The sequence below is a fragment of the Copidosoma floridanum genome, unplaced genomic scaffold (assembly GCF_036245765.1).
Source record: "Copidosoma floridanum isolate Cflo_tuat_1 unplaced genomic scaffold, Cflo_Japanese_pri ptg000030l, whole genome shotgun sequence".
Lineage (NCBI taxonomy): Eukaryota > Metazoa > Arthropoda > Insecta > Hymenoptera > Encyrtidae > Copidosoma > Copidosoma floridanum.
Genome location: NW_028321907.1, coordinates 1,523,020 through 1,540,202, shown reverse-complemented (window position 1 = coordinate 1,540,202; position 17,183 = coordinate 1,523,020). Strand labels below are relative to the sequence as shown.

General features: G+C 33.8%; 2 protein-coding genes across 3 annotated transcripts; one reads left to right on the top strand and one right to left on the bottom strand.

Annotated features, from left to right (window-relative positions):
• The first annotated feature begins 5,446 nt into the window (after nt 1–5,446).
• On the top strand, nt 5,447–12,623 carry LOC106645618 (uncharacterized). Its single transcript, XM_089597118.1, has 6 exons — nt 5,447–6,151; nt 7,210–7,351; nt 8,685–9,095; nt 10,269–10,349; nt 11,729–11,924; nt 12,037–12,623. The coding sequence occupies exons 1-6, from the start codon at nt 6,110–6,112 to the stop codon at nt 12,152–12,154; spliced, it is 990 nt and encodes a 329-aa protein (XP_089453244.1). The 5' UTR covers nt 5,447–6,109; the 3' UTR covers nt 12,155–12,623.
• On the bottom strand, nt 12,451–16,960 carry Art3 (arginine methyltransferase 3). Of its 2 annotated transcripts, none has more exons than XM_014361521.3 (8): nt 16,783–16,960; nt 16,011–16,385; nt 15,761–15,927; nt 15,517–15,684; nt 15,255–15,442; nt 14,964–15,190; nt 14,533–14,892; nt 12,451–14,409 (listed from the first exon to the last, which is right to left on the bottom strand). In XM_014361521.3, exons 1-8 carry the CDS (start codon nt 16,793–16,795, stop codon nt 14,300–14,302), a joined length of 1,608 nt encoding a protein of 535 aa, XP_014217007.2. In that variant the 5' UTR covers nt 16,796–16,960; the 3' UTR covers nt 12,451–14,299. The 2 variants fall into 2 exon arrangements, with proteins under 2 accessions (XP_014217007.2, XP_014217008.2); XM_014361522.3 differs by having other exon boundaries at nt 15,526–15,684.
• Nucleotides 16,961–17,183: the final 223 nt, after the last annotated feature.

The following is a 17,183-nucleotide window of genomic DNA, read 5'->3' as shown; positions in this document are numbered from 1 at the left end:
AGAACACGACGTCACATCGTTTTCACTGAAGTTCAGGCGTGCTATCCGATGCACGTGTTACTGTGGTTTTTTTTCTTCTTCTGCTAATCGTTAAACGAGAAGAGTGGAAAAAAAAAAAAAAAAACATAAGAGACGGATTTTCCGGATAGTTTCTCAAACCACTACCCGCGAGATGATTGTCCAGCTCCTCCCCGATATTTTTTTATTTTATTTCATGCTTCAACAAACGGATAATGATACGGTTGAAGTAAGACATCGCGAGCTATTTGCAATAACATTTGGAAAAAAAAGTACAGCGTTTTAAGCTTAATACAATTATGTGTATCGTTTTATGAAGGTTTATAAATTAAAACGCGAATCGCTTGTTTTTCGGGTCGGATTTATTGACATGTGTGTACTTACCTATCTCGAAAAAGCACACAAGTCGCGCTCGAGACGTCATTATAAATCAGCTGTGCTCAATTTAAAAGCGACGATGTTGCATTGTGTACTCTTATCTCGCATACTTTGTCAACAAATCATGTAGACAGAAAAAAAAAAAAAAAAAACCTCCAACTTTCAATGGAAAGAAAAGAGCATCGAATCAGGTAACATAATTAAAGTGCATGCATAATGCGGTCTTTCGAAACCCCAAGTACAAGTCCGACGATTACACAAGTATATTATCTCGACCAATCGACATGGATTCGAAAAAGCGATGACCTCTTTTATTACGAATTGTTACGAATGTTTTGGGGATAATCGGCGGATGATTGTGTGTACACGTGAAAAGTCAATTTCTAAAACAAAGTCATCTCAGTTGTTCTTTACATGTATATATTCCTGATCTACTTGAGCACACTGATTAGCAACAGCGTTAATTCGTCGTAATGCTGAGGCTCTGACGTAAGGGTTGCTGATACCATTTGTGTATAAAATTTAGCACGTGAGCGCTTTTTTTTCTTTTTTTTCTTAATCGTAAATTATGTATTTTTTTTACATCGAAATTAAAATAACATGTACGAAGGTAATTGACAATAGACGGTACTTGATTTCTTCAAGCTTCTCAATGCTTTTGGATCCATTCGAATTTTCTTATAAATTACACAAAATTACCAGGTTTATTACGCGACTTGTGAGGAAATTAAAATGTGCTCTAATTTTAATAATGTCATTGATTTAATTGTTGACTTTACTAGGGAAATTTCTTCGTGCGCACAAAAAGTGTTTTGTATGATAATATATTTCTCTTAAAGTTTTGTTGTTGTGTGACTCGATTCTTTTAATGTAATTATTTACTGAACAAAATTTTGTTTCTGGCCTTTCGTTTTAATTTTAAAAACGAGTGTTTCGCAATACACAAAATTAATTTTTTTTTTTTTTTTCCACGCGTAAGAGGAAAAATTTAGTGCGCAAGCGTTGCGTAAGTATATACTTAAGTATAACAAAAAAAGCCGCAAGCGCATATACTTATTTCGAAAAAACGATAATTCTTCGACCGTTTGAGCGGAGCGACATAATGCGATTGATAAATTCACTTTTTAATCATATTTGTCATTTTCATTTATTGCAAGTCATTATTTTTATTAATCAACAATTTCTTTTTTTTTTTTTTTTATTCTCATTGTTACAACACGATTAATTGGTTTTTCATTACATAAGCTGCGAGCAATATTAACACGCGCGCACAAATTACCATCTGCATTCGTAAATAGAAAATCATCAGTAAACAGTTTCTACGAAATTATAAGAAGCGTGAATTAAACATTTTATCAGCAAAATGAAGTTATCGGCACTTTGACAAAAGGGCGTAATTTCCCATTAGATTCGTGAGTAATTTCTCAGTGACTAATGATGTGGGATTGCGAGTAGTACAGGTCTGATGTTTCATTTTTTTTTCTTTTCGTTATGTTAAAAAAAAAAAAATATCAGATTTTTAATTATCCATCATATTAAAGAAACAAGTGTGACCAGCCGTGAAATTTTGAAAAAGTACATGTGAGAATGGATGGATGTATCGCAAAAGTAAATTTTACGTGCGATAAGGTCGATAAGATTAAGAGGAGTGCAACAAAGGAGGGTTCTCTTCATGACATCAAAATTTTTTCAATCCCATAGTCGTAACTCTTGAGACGCTGATTAACAAAAAAAAAAAAAAAAAGTATTTGAGATGGTAAAAAAAGTTTCAATAACCCAGAGCACCTAAATTAAATTATTTATTTATATTAAAAGGTATGGTTTTGTTTGAAAATTAAATTTGCTCAATGTTACATGTAACAGTCATTGTGGGCTCTCGTAATCAAGTTGTACAGTTGTTGCGAACTTCTTGTCGCATGTATGGTGCTACACATTGGATTTTAATCACGGGGCTCTTGCGATTTGAATAAATTTGATAATCGAGTGGGATAAAAAATGTGCTGGATCATCACAAAACTCTTAGGTTCCATATTTCGCAGTTTATTGACAAAACCGTGTATGCTATACGTAGTAAGCTGTTATAATTGTTTTAAAAATTATCTTCTTTTTGAGCGATGTATTTGGTATGAAAAAAAAAAAATTATATATATATATTAACCAAATAAACTTTACAAATCGAGTAATTATTCCGTTAAGTGGCTGAAACAGAAATGATGAACCAAACCTTTATCTTTTGAGGAAAAAGCGGTAAAAAAACACAACGAGTAATTTAAATAATTTCTTAAGATTCATTTATAATTTTTTTTTTTCATGATAAGACGCTCACATATAAATAATACAAATGGCATTTAACGTTTGTGCGACTCTAACTTAAATTTTATTGGACGTTTATTGCATCCCGTATTCCTTAACAAAAAATGATTCGTTGAAAATCATGTAATTTTGTGTTTTGACAGTTTAAAACCTACGTGTATATATATATATATATATATATATATATATATATATATATATATACATACATACAAGGTAATTGCACACACCAATAACAATAACACAATAAAAAAAGCACGTACCCCTGGAAATGTACCAGTAAAAAATAAATCATCGCGAGCTTTCCAAGCTTTTTTTTTGTGTCCGAATGTCGAGTATAAAAAAATACAACACAAAAAGTGTAAATAAACAAGCAAATAAAAAACAGTACTACAATGCAATACTGCATACATGAAGACTTTAGTCAAGCAGAGTATATTTGTAACCCAATGAACAACAAACAAACGACAGATAGTAGCAAATAACATTTTTTTTTTTTTTTTTTTTCAAACAACTCAAATCAACCGCAACTCCGCGACTCCAAAGTACATAGATAAAATATTAACCACCGGATGTATATACCATCACCGTGGACGCGAGGCGCTACGTTTATAATCCACGTGGTGACGCTATACACACGCAGCATCCCTGTATCAGAATCAGAGATAAAAACTCAGTTTGCATATCGAGTGACCACAACAGTAGTCTTGCTCGATCTTTTTCGGTAAGTATAAGTGTATATATACGCTGTTGCAACCGCGAGTCGGAGCTTCCCCCCCCCACTGTACCTAGCGCCGCGTAAAACACAGATAGAGACCACACACGAAACGGGAGGGAGAGAGTTGAATCGCGCGGGCCTCACACCGATTGGTCGGGCTGCTCGACACGGGAAATCCCAGCATCGCGTTTTTTTTTTTTTTTTTTTTTTTTTTTTTTTTTTTTTTTTTCGTGCACACACTCGCTCGTGTGTATCTATATACATATAGAGCTCGTCGTTGGCTCAGTGATTAGCATGCTAGCCACCGAAACAACACAGCTCAAGGGGTCGTGGGTCGTGGGTTCGATTCCCGGTCGGGGGTACTCAAATTTTTTCTGATGGTTCTTGCCGGGTATCGAATTCATGAAACCGACTTAGGATAAAGATTTAGTTTTTCGGTCCTGCGTGACCGGGGAGATAAAAAAAAGATATGATATGCGAATAATAAAGAACGAAAATGTTAATGACAAGCGAAAATAAGAGAAATGTATAATGACACGATGAAAACGACATGTTAAAAGACAATGTAAATGTTGAATGAATAAAGACAGTGTACATACCCATAGTAGGTCAGTACACTATAATATATATATATATATAAAAAAAAAAAAATCTATACATATATGCGTGTCACATAATGATATACAGGTATTGTGTACGAATGTATAAGGCTCCGTATCCACTTGATATGATAATCGATGTTTTTGGAGAACAGCCGTGATCGAGGTGAAAAAATGGTAAACTCCGCTATCGCTATTCTTGTATCTCGCGAGTAAGCGTATACAGTATATCCGAGCTGTATTTTGTCCCTCGTATAATTTAGACACACGATTGTAGCATTACATTCTTGTCACCGAAGCAGAATCGATTGGGTTGATTGTACTCGAGATAATCAAGGTGCTTTTTTTTTTTTTTTTACGGATGCAGAGTACATACAAATACACATAGTAATAGCTGAAGTGTTTGTATAAGTAGCTCAGCTGGAAAGTGGAGGAACAAAAAAAAAAAGGAGAAATAAATGATTTTTACTAAATTCAATTCGAGATAAACGCGATCGTGGTGACGTTTGCTCGAGCTTTACAAATACGTGAGTCATGACGGCAATGATTATCGAATGCACACACACACACCCTATACACTGCGCGGCTGCTGCATCTCTCACGAGCGAGAATTTTCAGGGACACGTTGATTAATTAAAAAAATAAGCCTGATGTGCTTAGTGGCTATAGTAGTCGCTGTACGTGGATGGAGTTTTTGCGACGGTACTTTTAATTTACACCTGCCTCGGAATATTAAAAGCCAATATGTATCATTTATCTCTGACTCTTCTGTAGAGTGGATTTTTTCATACAAAAATACGAAATTCATCGAGCAACAATTCTATACGTTACTTGTGCTAAAAATATTTACAAGTTCAAAGTTAGTTCAATTTGAATACTCTATTTTTTTTTTTTCTTCGTTACGAGTGATAATTAAAAAACGTTTTTCTTGGCAATTGGGTATTGAAAAACCATCCACGCCCAAGCACGCGTACATTGTAAAATCGTTGATATTGTCAAATGACAGCTGATTCGATGATTCTTTATGCCCTGCAATGGATTTCCCCCGCAAAAACGGGGGATGATTCACCGGAGGGTGTATGTAATTTCAGACATACACATACGTTTCGGGACGACCTGTTGGGATGTTTTAATACTTTTAATCAATGAAACAACAAATGATTTGAGTTATCGTGGGTAGACACCTATATATATCAAGGGACCCAATCGGCGTATATCCGAAAAATGAAGCAACGGAGTAAAAAAAAAAAAAAAAGAAAAATCGGCTGTCGGTTGCAACGAAGGGGAGAGCGCGCGCGTGTATAAGTGGATGAGAATGAGAAATACACGAGGACGACGACTATATACTCGTGACGACACCAAAACGCTCGGCGCCGCGAATCGGTGTTATACCGGGCTCCCGTCTTCGGAGTACTATACGTATAACTTACACTGTCGCTGGCCGGCCAGCAGTCGAGACGTGTGTGCGCTGTAGATCGCGGGTGCGCGTCGGTGTGCTACTCTTTTTACGTCCCGCTCCCCTGTATCACTCACATCACCCGAAAAATCTTGCATTTTCCAAACATTTTTTTTATTCAACTCGCCCTTTAATATCAATCGTGATTGTCTCACTTACTCCGATAGGGAGAGAGTGATCGTTAAGCACCAGTGCGACATCGGGATCTTCACGGCGCATACCATCGATTTTTGATACTATAACAATAACGATACTTACAACTGGAGATCGATTTAAAAAATCCACACCTAAAACCAAGTATCTATACTTCCCCATTGAGGGGATACCTATACAGTGTTACCACTTGGCGTACAGTACGTCAGGTGAATGCCGTGAATGGTGGAGCTGACCAGTGCGCGCGTGTGTGTTTGTGAGCTTGTGTAGGTGAGTGATTATATATAACATTTCGTCGGAGCAAGAGAGGAAGAAGGACGCACTGAGGAAAATATATCGCGTATCGCGCATTTAAATATATATTATATATCCTCCCGAGCTCGTTTGTGTGTTTTCTCTCTCGCGCTGCTTTTCTTATCAGTTCGGGTACTCGGGTATACAATCACAATACACGTACATCTATCCATCGGCGAGATGAATCCCTTCGAGGATTACGAAAAAACTGACATCTCCAACGTGAGTATATACATCATTATATTTTGTACGCATTGCGTATTATGCGTCAGTCGGGGATGCGTGTGACTAATTTTTTCTGTGGTGGACGAATTTTGACAGGAAAAATTATACATTTACGTCGTTTATCCCAACTTTGTGATCATCTTGTATGTTTTTGTTTAATTTTTTTTTTTTTTTTTTTTTTTTTTTTTTTTTTAACGACAATAAAATCGGTTAGCTCGTGCATACATATAATAACTATGCAGTTTAGCAAAATAAAACGTGTGTTTCGGACGCGCGAGCTACCTGCTCGTGTGTGTACTGTATATTATTATTATTATTATTATTATTATTATTATTATTATTATTATTATTATTATCTCCGATAGCCTCACTTACCTATGCGCTAGCCGATAGCGTGCGTATATAGCACACGAGGAAAAAGATAATTTAATTATTTCGTTATCCAAACTAACGTGTAGTGTACACTATACCGATGCGATAAGCGCCTCGGCAACTCGTTATGCGTGTGCTATCAGCCAAGTGTTTATTTATTTTTTTTTTTTTTCATTATTACTTTTATTTTTTTTTTTTCGTCGTTTAAACGAGAAAATAGTACAAATTTTTCGTTGAAGAAAATACAAAATTCGTCAACTCGTCTCTGAATGGGTAATAACCCGCGTGCGAGTGCCGGTTAATGAGTTATGCGGTAACGAAAAGCGCAAAAAAAATACCGCAACACTCGATAGACACGCATTACGTATTGTTCTTGTTGACGATGCTGAATCGATTAGAGATGTATATCCGTACGTGTTTGAAAAAAAAGAAAAAAAAAAATGTAATCCCAGAGCTCGAGCATGAGTGGTTACTGTTGTAATTTTCTCTGTCGAGGTCGTACACATATATACGTATATATACGATCGTACATCATCGCACCATCCTTGACTGTGTATGATGCATTGAAAAAAAAAAAAAAAAAAAAAAAAAAAAAAAAAAAAAAAAAAAAAAAACTAGTGTTTTTTCAAAAGCTAATGACTGGGTGTACGCGTGCATCTATTTTATTTCGATCGAACAAAAAGGTGATGCTGAACCAAGACTACTTCAAAAACTTCGAGGATAATGAGGACCATCTGCTGCTCGACATGGACTCTTTGGTCCAGAGAAAAGACGAGGATCTCATGTCCAGGATCTACGATCCGTCGATGAAAAAATGCTCGCTCGGTGAGTGCGCATACCCGATAATAGCCAACATGTATACACGTTGTGATCGTACGAGGAAAAATCGTTCGACGAAAAATCGGCCGACACGTGCAGTCGTAGCACCGAGTTTTCCTCGTTGGTGTTATTTAATTGTTGCTACATGTATACATAGACACGAAAAGATGTACACTCTATCGACGCGAGTAAATTGTAATGGCAATTTTTTTTTTTTTTTTTCTTTTTTCTTCTATAATTACACTCGCGATCGAGGAAATAATCCCAAGAGCAGAGGAGATCTGGTACATCCTTACAATGATAATGACGGATATACGCATCGTGAGAGACTGTTGTTGCTGTTGCATAGCGTGATTATAATTTTACGCGCGCGTGTCTCTTATTTCTTTGTTTTGAAGATTATTTACAATTTTTTTTTTTTATTTTCAGCTGTTCTTGACAAAAAGTTTTCCTCCCGTCAAAACTTTACTTCAAATTATGTAAAAAATATAATTTTGTTATTACAAAACTGTGACTGGTACAAAAAAAAAAAAAAATGTATAAACTATGTCAAAGCAATAATTTCAACCAAAGTTATTCAATAAGCCTTTCAAGGTCAGATTTTTCAATTTCATGCCATGTAAAAAATTAACGATCCAAAGTCTCTCGCAATAAAACCTGAAAACAATCCAAGATGTCCGTTGTCGATAATAAATGATTGAACTCAATTTCAACCTTAATCACGATTTTTTTTTTTTTTTTTTTTTTTTTTTTTTTTAATGCATGTCTCTGTCGGATTGTGTCAATAATTTCGTACAGTTTATTACATTTTTCTGCAAGCTGCAGCCATTTTGAAACGCCACTCGTTTGTGAGAAACGATGTAAATTATTACGTAAAATTATTACAAAAACTAATAACTTAGAGTTTTCCCAAGTATATTCCATAAGAAAAAACTCGAACCGATTTATTTTTTATTGTTAATTATCGACTCTGTTGCGTGTTTTTTTTTTTTATTTTTTTATTTTTTATCTTCAAATGCACTTTTTCAGCCGACATATGGTATGATTTTTGCTTCATCACGTGAACACGTAGTTAACTTCAAGTCATTGAAACTATATGGAAATTACTTGCATAAAAACAAATCGCTGCCTCTGACGAAAAAAAAAAAAAAAAAGTAAATAATACTTAAAAAGTAAAAAAAATGACGCACCGTGATTTAACTTCATTTAAACGAAATTATAAATTCTCGACTAACGTGACAGCCTCCGATCCTCCCGGCGAAACATTTACTTGGTGATTTATATAAAAAATAGTAAAAAAAAAAAAAAAAAATAAGTAAAAAACTGTTGGTTTTTCCAGGCGAAGACACCGAAGAGGTGGACAGCTCAGCTTGGTCGACCAAGCCGGTGGAGGAGTGGTGCCAGGAGGACACGATAAACTGGCTAATGATGGCGTCCTCGTGCCTCGGCCAGAACTACAGTTCGATCCAGCAGGCCCTGGCCCTGCCCGGCAAAGACCTCGTCACCCTCAGTCGGCACGACTTCGTCGCCCGCGACCCCGTCTACGGGGATAGACTCTACAATATGCTGCACAGCCAAGCCATTGCAGCGACAAATTCACAGTACTTTGGCCAGCACGAGGATCACCAAGAGCATCACCACCACCACCATCATCTTCATCACTTTGGCAACGACGACTCGATGACCGAGAACTTTCGTAACGTCTGCCCCGAGGACGAGCCTCAGAATGTTGGGTCTAACAGCGTTTCAGGTGAATATAGGGTTTTGTTTGTGTTCAACGTTTCTGGATCAATTTTTTTTTTTTTTTTTCTATTCACGCTTGGCTGGCACAGCGCAGTAATTTATCTACATATTTTGATTTTTTTTTTTTCATACCATCTCGTCATTTGTTTCATATTATCTTTGATTAAAAAAAAAAAAAAAAAAAAATTGTTCATAATTAAAAAAAAACCATGTGTGCATGTCTTCTATATGTGGTAGATCAAGTTGAAAAAAAAAAAAAAAAACAATTTTCTGTTTCAATTTTCTTTTTCAACTGAGGATCTTTGTCTCTCTGAACGTAATAAAGTTTAAACTGTAAAAAAAGTACTTGCAAAAGTTTTTTTTTTTTTTTTTAATTATAGAAAATGTATATTTTTACGGTTTGTTGAGATTAATATTTTTTTTTAAAAGTTATGAACAAAAATTATTTTTATTTTAATTATACAGTTAAACTTAATGTCAAATACAAATAATTCGTGCAATATCTCAATATAACAAAGTATTAGACATAATAAAAAACGAGGATTTCAAAGTTGTATCAACACTTTTTAATTAAATTTAACGATTCAAAACCATAAGACTTCAAGTAATGATTAAAAAAAAATATATATAATATCTACGAAAGAGAAATTATGTAAGCATCAGTTCAAAATGTTAATATCAAATACTATGTCGCTTCTGACCGTAAAAATACGAAAAACTAGTAAATTAAAACATGATTAGTTCTAGAGTTGTCTTTAGAAATTTAAAATATAAACAAATAATAAATCACTGAAAATAAAAAAAATGCAATGTAAGATAATTAAAAAAAAATCTTTTTAAGAAAATTCAATCGAAAACACTTTTACTACTGCTGAGAGTACAAGTACATCTTAAAAGAAGTAACGCAGCTTTTTCTCAATGATTATACTCTACCTTTTACCATATAATCAACATTATCATATATTATATAAATACCTATATATACCATTGGGGACTAAGTATCAATAGAAATTTTTGGCAAGGAAATGAAAAACACAGCTGTGAGTATGAGTATACGATAAGAGTGCACTGACTGAGACCAAAAAATCTCTGAAATAAACCAAACTAGCGTGTGTCTCCATAAGGACTACGTGATAAGTAATTTGTTCAATTAACAAATAAAAATAACTGTTGTTTTTAGATGCAGAGTCAGATAATAGTATAGAAATATCGACGAAGCGACCACCAGGTAGACCAAGGCTTTTAAAAACAAAAAAGAATCGTAAGTTCTCCGTATAAAACTGGACCAATACTAAATTATCTCATTTTGTGCAATTGTCATGGAAAATATGGGCTTATTTATTATTATTCATTGATTGAATGTTATATGTGTGTTATCGATCATAAGTATTAGGGTTATTTATAACGATTAATAATAAAAAGAAATAAGCTTAATTGTTAAACTAATACGGTTCGCAGATAATATAAAAATACTGTAACAGTAACGTCATAAATTCTTATTTTTATGGGTTCCATATTATTTTGTTTCGAAGTAAAGTTTTACTTAAATTCACTTGTGTTATTATTGTTACTGATTCAATGCTATAAACTTGTGATTTTGATAAGACAAATTTTGTAAATTAATATTACAGTAGTGGTAAATAACCAGATAGTTTATGTTACTACATCAATCACAACAACTTTAGCTAATTGGAGTAAATAAAGTAAAAACTTGTATATTGACCTACATTGTATTCGCAAATTTCCATGTATAATACGTGTTGAATATTTTCGATCATTTATCAACTTATTGGACTGAAAAAATTGATATTTATTAGAGATAAAAGAAAAACATCTTTGAAATAATCAATAACTAATTGGTTACATATTCGTTTGTTTATTCATTTGTTCGTTTCTTTTTACAAGATAAATCAGCCCGTTCTTAATAATGTATGATACGGTATTGAAGGCAAAATAATTAAAAATTATCGAGTATGTAACTGTTAAAATTAAATTTAAAAGTAAAACTATAATTTACTTATCTTTTGCTTGATTAATTTTCGAACTTGAATTGTTTTTAAATGACAATTATTTGACTTATAACTGTGCAATCTTTTCTCTTATAGTCTTTGTAGGAGATTACGTATTATAGGTACCAAATGAAATATCATAATTCAAAAAATCCATGACTAGCACACACAAATTGTTAGTCCAGGTGTGAAAGCCAAAGTGTTCCATTTTTAAGATATCGATCCTCGTCACTTTCTCAAGTCAATAATTAGAAGAAAAGTCGTCAAAACAAAAATAATGGTTTTTAGGAAATATTAATATATAGGATCCTTTGGAACAATTTACGTGATTACAACAAAAAATTGTATCTTCATTTATTGCTATTTTCAATTTTTTGTATAAAAATTATTGGCCTACTTATAATTAATAAATTTCTTTTAATTTGTTTTTTTTCCTGTCGAAAAAAAGTTTCTTTATGAAATATTTGCGAATTTTTTCAACCAGCTTTCCGTGAACCGATTTTTCTTATACTAATCATATTGAGATAGTATCAAGAATTACTGTTAAAAAAAAAAAATCACGCCTGGACTCTGTAGTCAGTAATCTATCTTTCGATTGTTTCATAACACATATCGATCCGTTTCTTTGTAGCCACGAGTCAGGGAAAACTTTGGGAATTTATAAGAGATCTGCTGCGTAATAGAAAAACCTGTCCGAGTCTAATATGTTGGGAGAACTATTCGGAAGCGAAATTTCGCTTTGTTCGCAGCGATGAGGTAGCAAAGCTTTGGGGTTCGCGTAAGGGCAACACGAAAATGACATACGAAAAGCTCAGCCGTGCCATGAGGTAAAAATAATAAGAGTGAAAATAAGAAAAATCCTAACAATATCCTTTGAGTAAATATGCATTACCGATCGATTGCTTGACGTACTTTTTACCCTTTGTTTCAATTTTCCAGGTATTATTACAAGAGAAAAATTTTCCTTCCAGTCCTTGGACGCCGATTAGTGTATCAATTCGGGCCCAACGCAACGGGATGGCAGACGGAAGATCCAAATTTTCGTAATCCATCCTGAACACCACGTTCCGTATTTTTCTGCGTGTACATGTGTGCCAAATCGAAGATTTATTGTACCAGAATCCATATATACCGGTGTACCGAACAAAGGTGAATCGAATATAGTATTTCAAACAACAAAACGATATTAATCGTGTGCCATTCGCGTAACGTGTGCCCGATGTGTATTCAAGTGAATCTTACATGAAAAGTATGAACTTTCAAAGAAGACTGATGATGATGTAATATTTCGTGTCGAAGCGGTTGTAATAAATATTATTATGAAGAGCTTATTTGAGTTTATGTAATATATATATTTTTTTTTCCGACGCCATACAACGTTGTACATAATATTATGCGCGCCAAGATAAAGAAGAAAATTGGTCAATCAACGATTCTTTTTCCATAGATGGGGAAACGTCGTCGATCATCTCTTGTCTACATTATTTTGTTCTTTAGTTTGAAAAAAAAAAATAATAAATAAAGTGGACCAGTGTTTTTAAAAGTATACAATGTTTTCCTTTTTTTTTAAACATATATAATATATTGATAATATACATAGTTTTATGTAAATATTGAAGTTGTGTAACAAAGCGATTTGATAAAGTTAACAAAGTTGCATGGGCCCATTGTTACAATCGTAAAGTTGTAATACAATTCCAGTTAGTTTTTCTGCAATTCCATAGGTAAAACAATTACACTTGTAACGTGTCGACAATCGATAAATAACAATATACCTAAGAAGTACGCGTGTATCATTGTATAATAGCTGAACTCTATTGGTATGCAAGCGTTGCATTATAATTTATTAAACTCGATAAATTCGTAAAGTGTGTAAGTATCTTCTGGCATTATGGCGTGTATAATTCGGATTGTGGAATTATTTCAAATTGAAAGTTCACAATAGACCTTGTCGCTGTTACATATTATTTATAGCCTACTTTATAGCCTAGGGATTTACGCACTATCAATTCAACGGCACAAGCTCTCCTTCTACATTAGCAATCTCTTTTCTCAATCTGTCTCTCTCTACACTACTATATCACAGAATTATTATAATAGATTAAAAATTGTAAATACTTTTCCTATTCATATAGCAAAATTCTTTTGCCTGGCCACTACTAAGCTATTATTATTTTTTTATGTGTATGTATTTTTCTTTTTATTATTAAAAAATCTATAATTAATTCAAAATGACGGTAGAGTATTGGTAAAAAGGAATCGAAAAGCCGAGATAAATTGATGCAAAAAATTATCTTTGCTGAAAGTCCGTCCAACATTTTATTCACTATCAATTTGTTATGACGAAAAAATTAATCAAGCGATTCAAATGCTAAATGTGAAAATTTTTGCTATCTTAGGTTTTTTTTTTCAATTTCTTTTTTACTAATTTATCTAGTAAATGCATAACGCGAAAAGTATTTTTTCGACCGCGAGAATCGAAAAAATCTATAAGTAGCAACTTTCACTATTTCTTGTTTCGTATATTTAATAACAACCTTTCAGTGACTTTGAAATTCTTAATTGTTAAACGCTACACCTTAAGTTTTGTACGGTACTTTATAATATTTCGCAATAATTTCTTATATTTTTATTTTATTTGCGGCAAAATTAGCGAACGCTCTAAAGGCACGAAATTCGGAAGATTGGAACTACAGTATATAGTATATGGTACTATATTATAATACAATCGCTCTTTTTAAGATGGACGCTAAATAGTGCGTTCTTAAAACCCGAGATTGTACGATTTTTTTTCAACCAAATTATTTTTTGTACAGCTTTTCGCTGTAATTCAGTTAAGATTAATCCGTCCTACAAATAGTTGTAACTTTTAAGTATCAATTCATTGATTTCTCAAACTAGCAGTAATTAGAAGATTGTACAGTGCAGCATTGTGAGTGCAAAATTGATTTGTTCCAGTTAATGTGGAAAATAGAAATAGTAGAAATAGCAAAAATAGGATATTGTGGAATCAAAATTCCAAAAATTAGTTCATTTATCGATACGAAATCAACGTATCATAAACTATATGTGTGTGTTACATTCAAAAAGGTTAAAATATACATATCTAATAAACTATACGTACGTTCAGAACCAATAAAAATAGAAGGATTTCGAGCGCAAAAATGATTGTTGAAAGGCGTCAATTTTTCGGTTATTACTTTTAATCCAAGTAATAGACTTGACTCAAATCCTTTATCTGGATTGTCACGATTAATCCACGGACGTCTTTTACGTGTCTTCGGCATATTAACTTACCAGTGACAACTTCACCTGTAATAATAAAAAAAATTGTTGATGATCGTTAATAATAATATTCAATGAAGTAAATCATTGATAAAAGGGCTAAATAGTGCTTGCTTAAAACAAAAATTTTTTCTAAAAATAGATACTTGCCTTCTGTGATGCTGATAGGCTCACTCAGCGAAAACACTGTTTGTTTCCAATGAGTAGGGGTGGCATGGGGTCCTGTGCTAAAATGAACAGGATTTTCCAAATCGAAAAATACGTCAAAATAACCGATGATTGCTGTTAATGATCCACTTCTTTTAACAGTGAGGTTGAACATTGACGAAAAGTTGACGCAATCAGTGGTTGCTTTGTAGAGATCAAATGATTGTATTTCAGCGACGGTTGTTACGATATCTTGTGAATTACAAATTTCTATGCTAGGCTCTCGGACTACTTCGGCTTTCATGCAGCTCATTTTGAAGCCATAAACATTCGACCAATAGTCTACCAAGTCTACATAGCGCTCTAAAAAATACAAGTTTTAATTCTTTTAATCTTGATACGCTTGATAATTTATCTTTCTGACAGAATCTTACTTGTATCTCCACTTCCGACAAGACTGATTGTACATCTATTTGGCAAAAGATATCCTCCCGGCTTTAAATAATGGTCCCTGGCATATATTACAGAATCAAGCATACCCTCGAATAATAAAAAATATCCCATCCACTCGGATACAATCGCATCGACTTTTTCTACATCTAGTTCAATATTTTCAAGTCTTCCTTTCTTGAGTGTAATAATACTAGTAAGATTATTTTCCCTACGAAATTGATCGATTATTAATTAATAGTTATGAAAACAAACTTACTCACTATAAGATTTACCTAACTATATCCATTGCATGGTAAATAATATCCGATTGATCAACGCTTATGACTTTTTTACATCCAGATTTAGCAGCAAACATCGAAAGAATTCCAGTGCCACAACCAACATCAAGCATCACACAATTATTGAATATATGTGAATTTGTCAGAAGAGCGTCACGATAACTTTCAGTTCTCACTTTGTCCTGTAATTGATAAAAAAATGTCTGTTCAAATATTATTGTTTACCGGAAAATTTTAAGTAAAAGAAAATATATACGCCAATTACTGTTAACATTTCGTGATGAATGGCAAAATGGCTGTAAGTATTGAAATATCCTTGGTCAGAAGTAGACGGCACATTTTTGACACACTTTTCTTTACAATTTGTCACATCATCTTCATCAAACACCAGCTTGTGAGCTTTTTTAGTCATTTCTTCGATTTGCTGCAAATTAAAAAGAAACCTCGTGTTATTCAATGCTAATAATTTTTGCAATGTATTTTTACGTAATTTATCCAACCTGTTTGGCTAACAGACAAGCCAAATCTCGTTGTTCCAGTTGAGCTTTTAAAGACTGAATCGTCCTTTGCAGTTCAGCAAAATGCAACTCGGATAAAGTAACACCCTCTTGTCCGGAATTCACAGGGTATTCATTAGAATTTTTTACATCACCCAACTCATCTAAATCTGAATAAAGACAATGTATATGTATATTTAATTTTTAATCTTCACCTATGCTTTATCAGTTGTATTTTTTTTTTGTATCATACCAAACATCAGCCAAGGATCATCCTGAAAGACAGGCGTCAAGTACTCGTCGCTCTCCCAAGTTTTCACAGTCAAGGCATTAAGATCTTCAGGGCTGATCTTTTTCTTTCTTATAAAATTGATCAGTTTAATGTAGGTATAAACATCAAGCGCGTGTTTGTCCTTGAATAATGCAAAGTTGAATCCGTGGTCCGACTCCAGATGCTGCAACGAGTCCTTGAAACTCTTGCTTGTTTCATCGCAGAATAGGCACTGTATGACCTGCACCTCGTCGTTTACTTCCTCCCAGTCGTCGTCGCTCCCCGACTCGCTTATCCCATCCATGTGAACTACGTGGTTCTGCAGCTTCTCCTGTTCCTGATGCAGCAGCGAGTTCTCTGAAAATCAGCCCAAGACTTTTCGTAGGTACGTGCTCGATTGATTCCTTTTTCGGCGACAAAAATAACTTTCTCCTCGAGAGATGAAAAACCGATCAATAATTGATTGATAGTCATATATAATGAATCCTTTCAAATTTAGAGCTTTGCAAAAGTGTGGGTTTTACACGCGCACATTTTTTCTTTATTGTTTGCTGCATTATTGATTAAAAAAAAAAAAAAAAAAAAAAAAATCACCAATAGAATGAGGGGAGAGCAGAGAAAAAGAATTGCACGTGCACTTAGAATGAAAAAAAAAGAAGGAACGAGAAGAACGTCCACTTTAGATGGACGAACTAAGCTTTAATAACCATTAAGTACAAAGTACATTACACTTGACGGTGGAGTGCACACTTACCCTTGTTGCTCATGCTTTTACTTTCTTTTCGTGCGAATATACTTATACTTATCTAATAGTGGTGCAAAAATAGTTAAACGATAGCGTGCAGTAATTTCATTGAGGCGCAGACACGTGTTACAAGCTTATCTTACAAGTAAATAGGATTACTCCCGCAAGCTTCGACTCTTCACTCTGCCACACACTTTTCTCTCTAATCTTAGATTTCGGAGCTCGAATCTTTATTTAATTATGTTATCGCTTCATCTAACTCTTCGCTATTGATAGTAGGTAAGTAAGAATGTAGGATTCTGACATTTCTGTGGTCGGTAACATTGCAGCATAGCCGACAAAAGATAAAACGCCCATGTAGATACTGCAAATAGCTTTTTTACCTCTCGTCTACACAATCACACATTTTG

Excerpts from the sequence above, each read along its gene's own strand:
- LOC106645618 (XM_089597118.1), top strand. The coding sequence starts at position 6,110 with ATGAATCCCTTCGAGGATTACGAAAAAACTGACATCTCCAAC. Across the intron at positions 6,152-7,209 it reads AAAAAACTGACATCTCCAAC|GTGATGCTGAACCAAGACTA; the intron begins GTGAGTATATAC and ends TCGAACAAAAAG. Across the intron at positions 7,352-8,684 it reads GATGAAAAAATGCTCGCTCG|GCGAAGACACCGAAGAGGTG; the intron begins GTGAGTGCGCAT and ends TGGTTTTTCCAG.
- Art3 (XM_014361521.3), bottom strand. Across the intron at positions 15,443-15,516 it reads AAATGTTAACAGTAATTGGC|GACAAAGTGAGAACTGAAAG; the intron begins GTATATATTTTC and ends TATCAATTACAG. Across the intron at positions 15,191-15,254 it reads CATGCAATGGATATAGTTAG|GGAAAATAATCTTACTAGTA; the intron begins GTAAATCTTATA and ends TCAATTTCGTAG.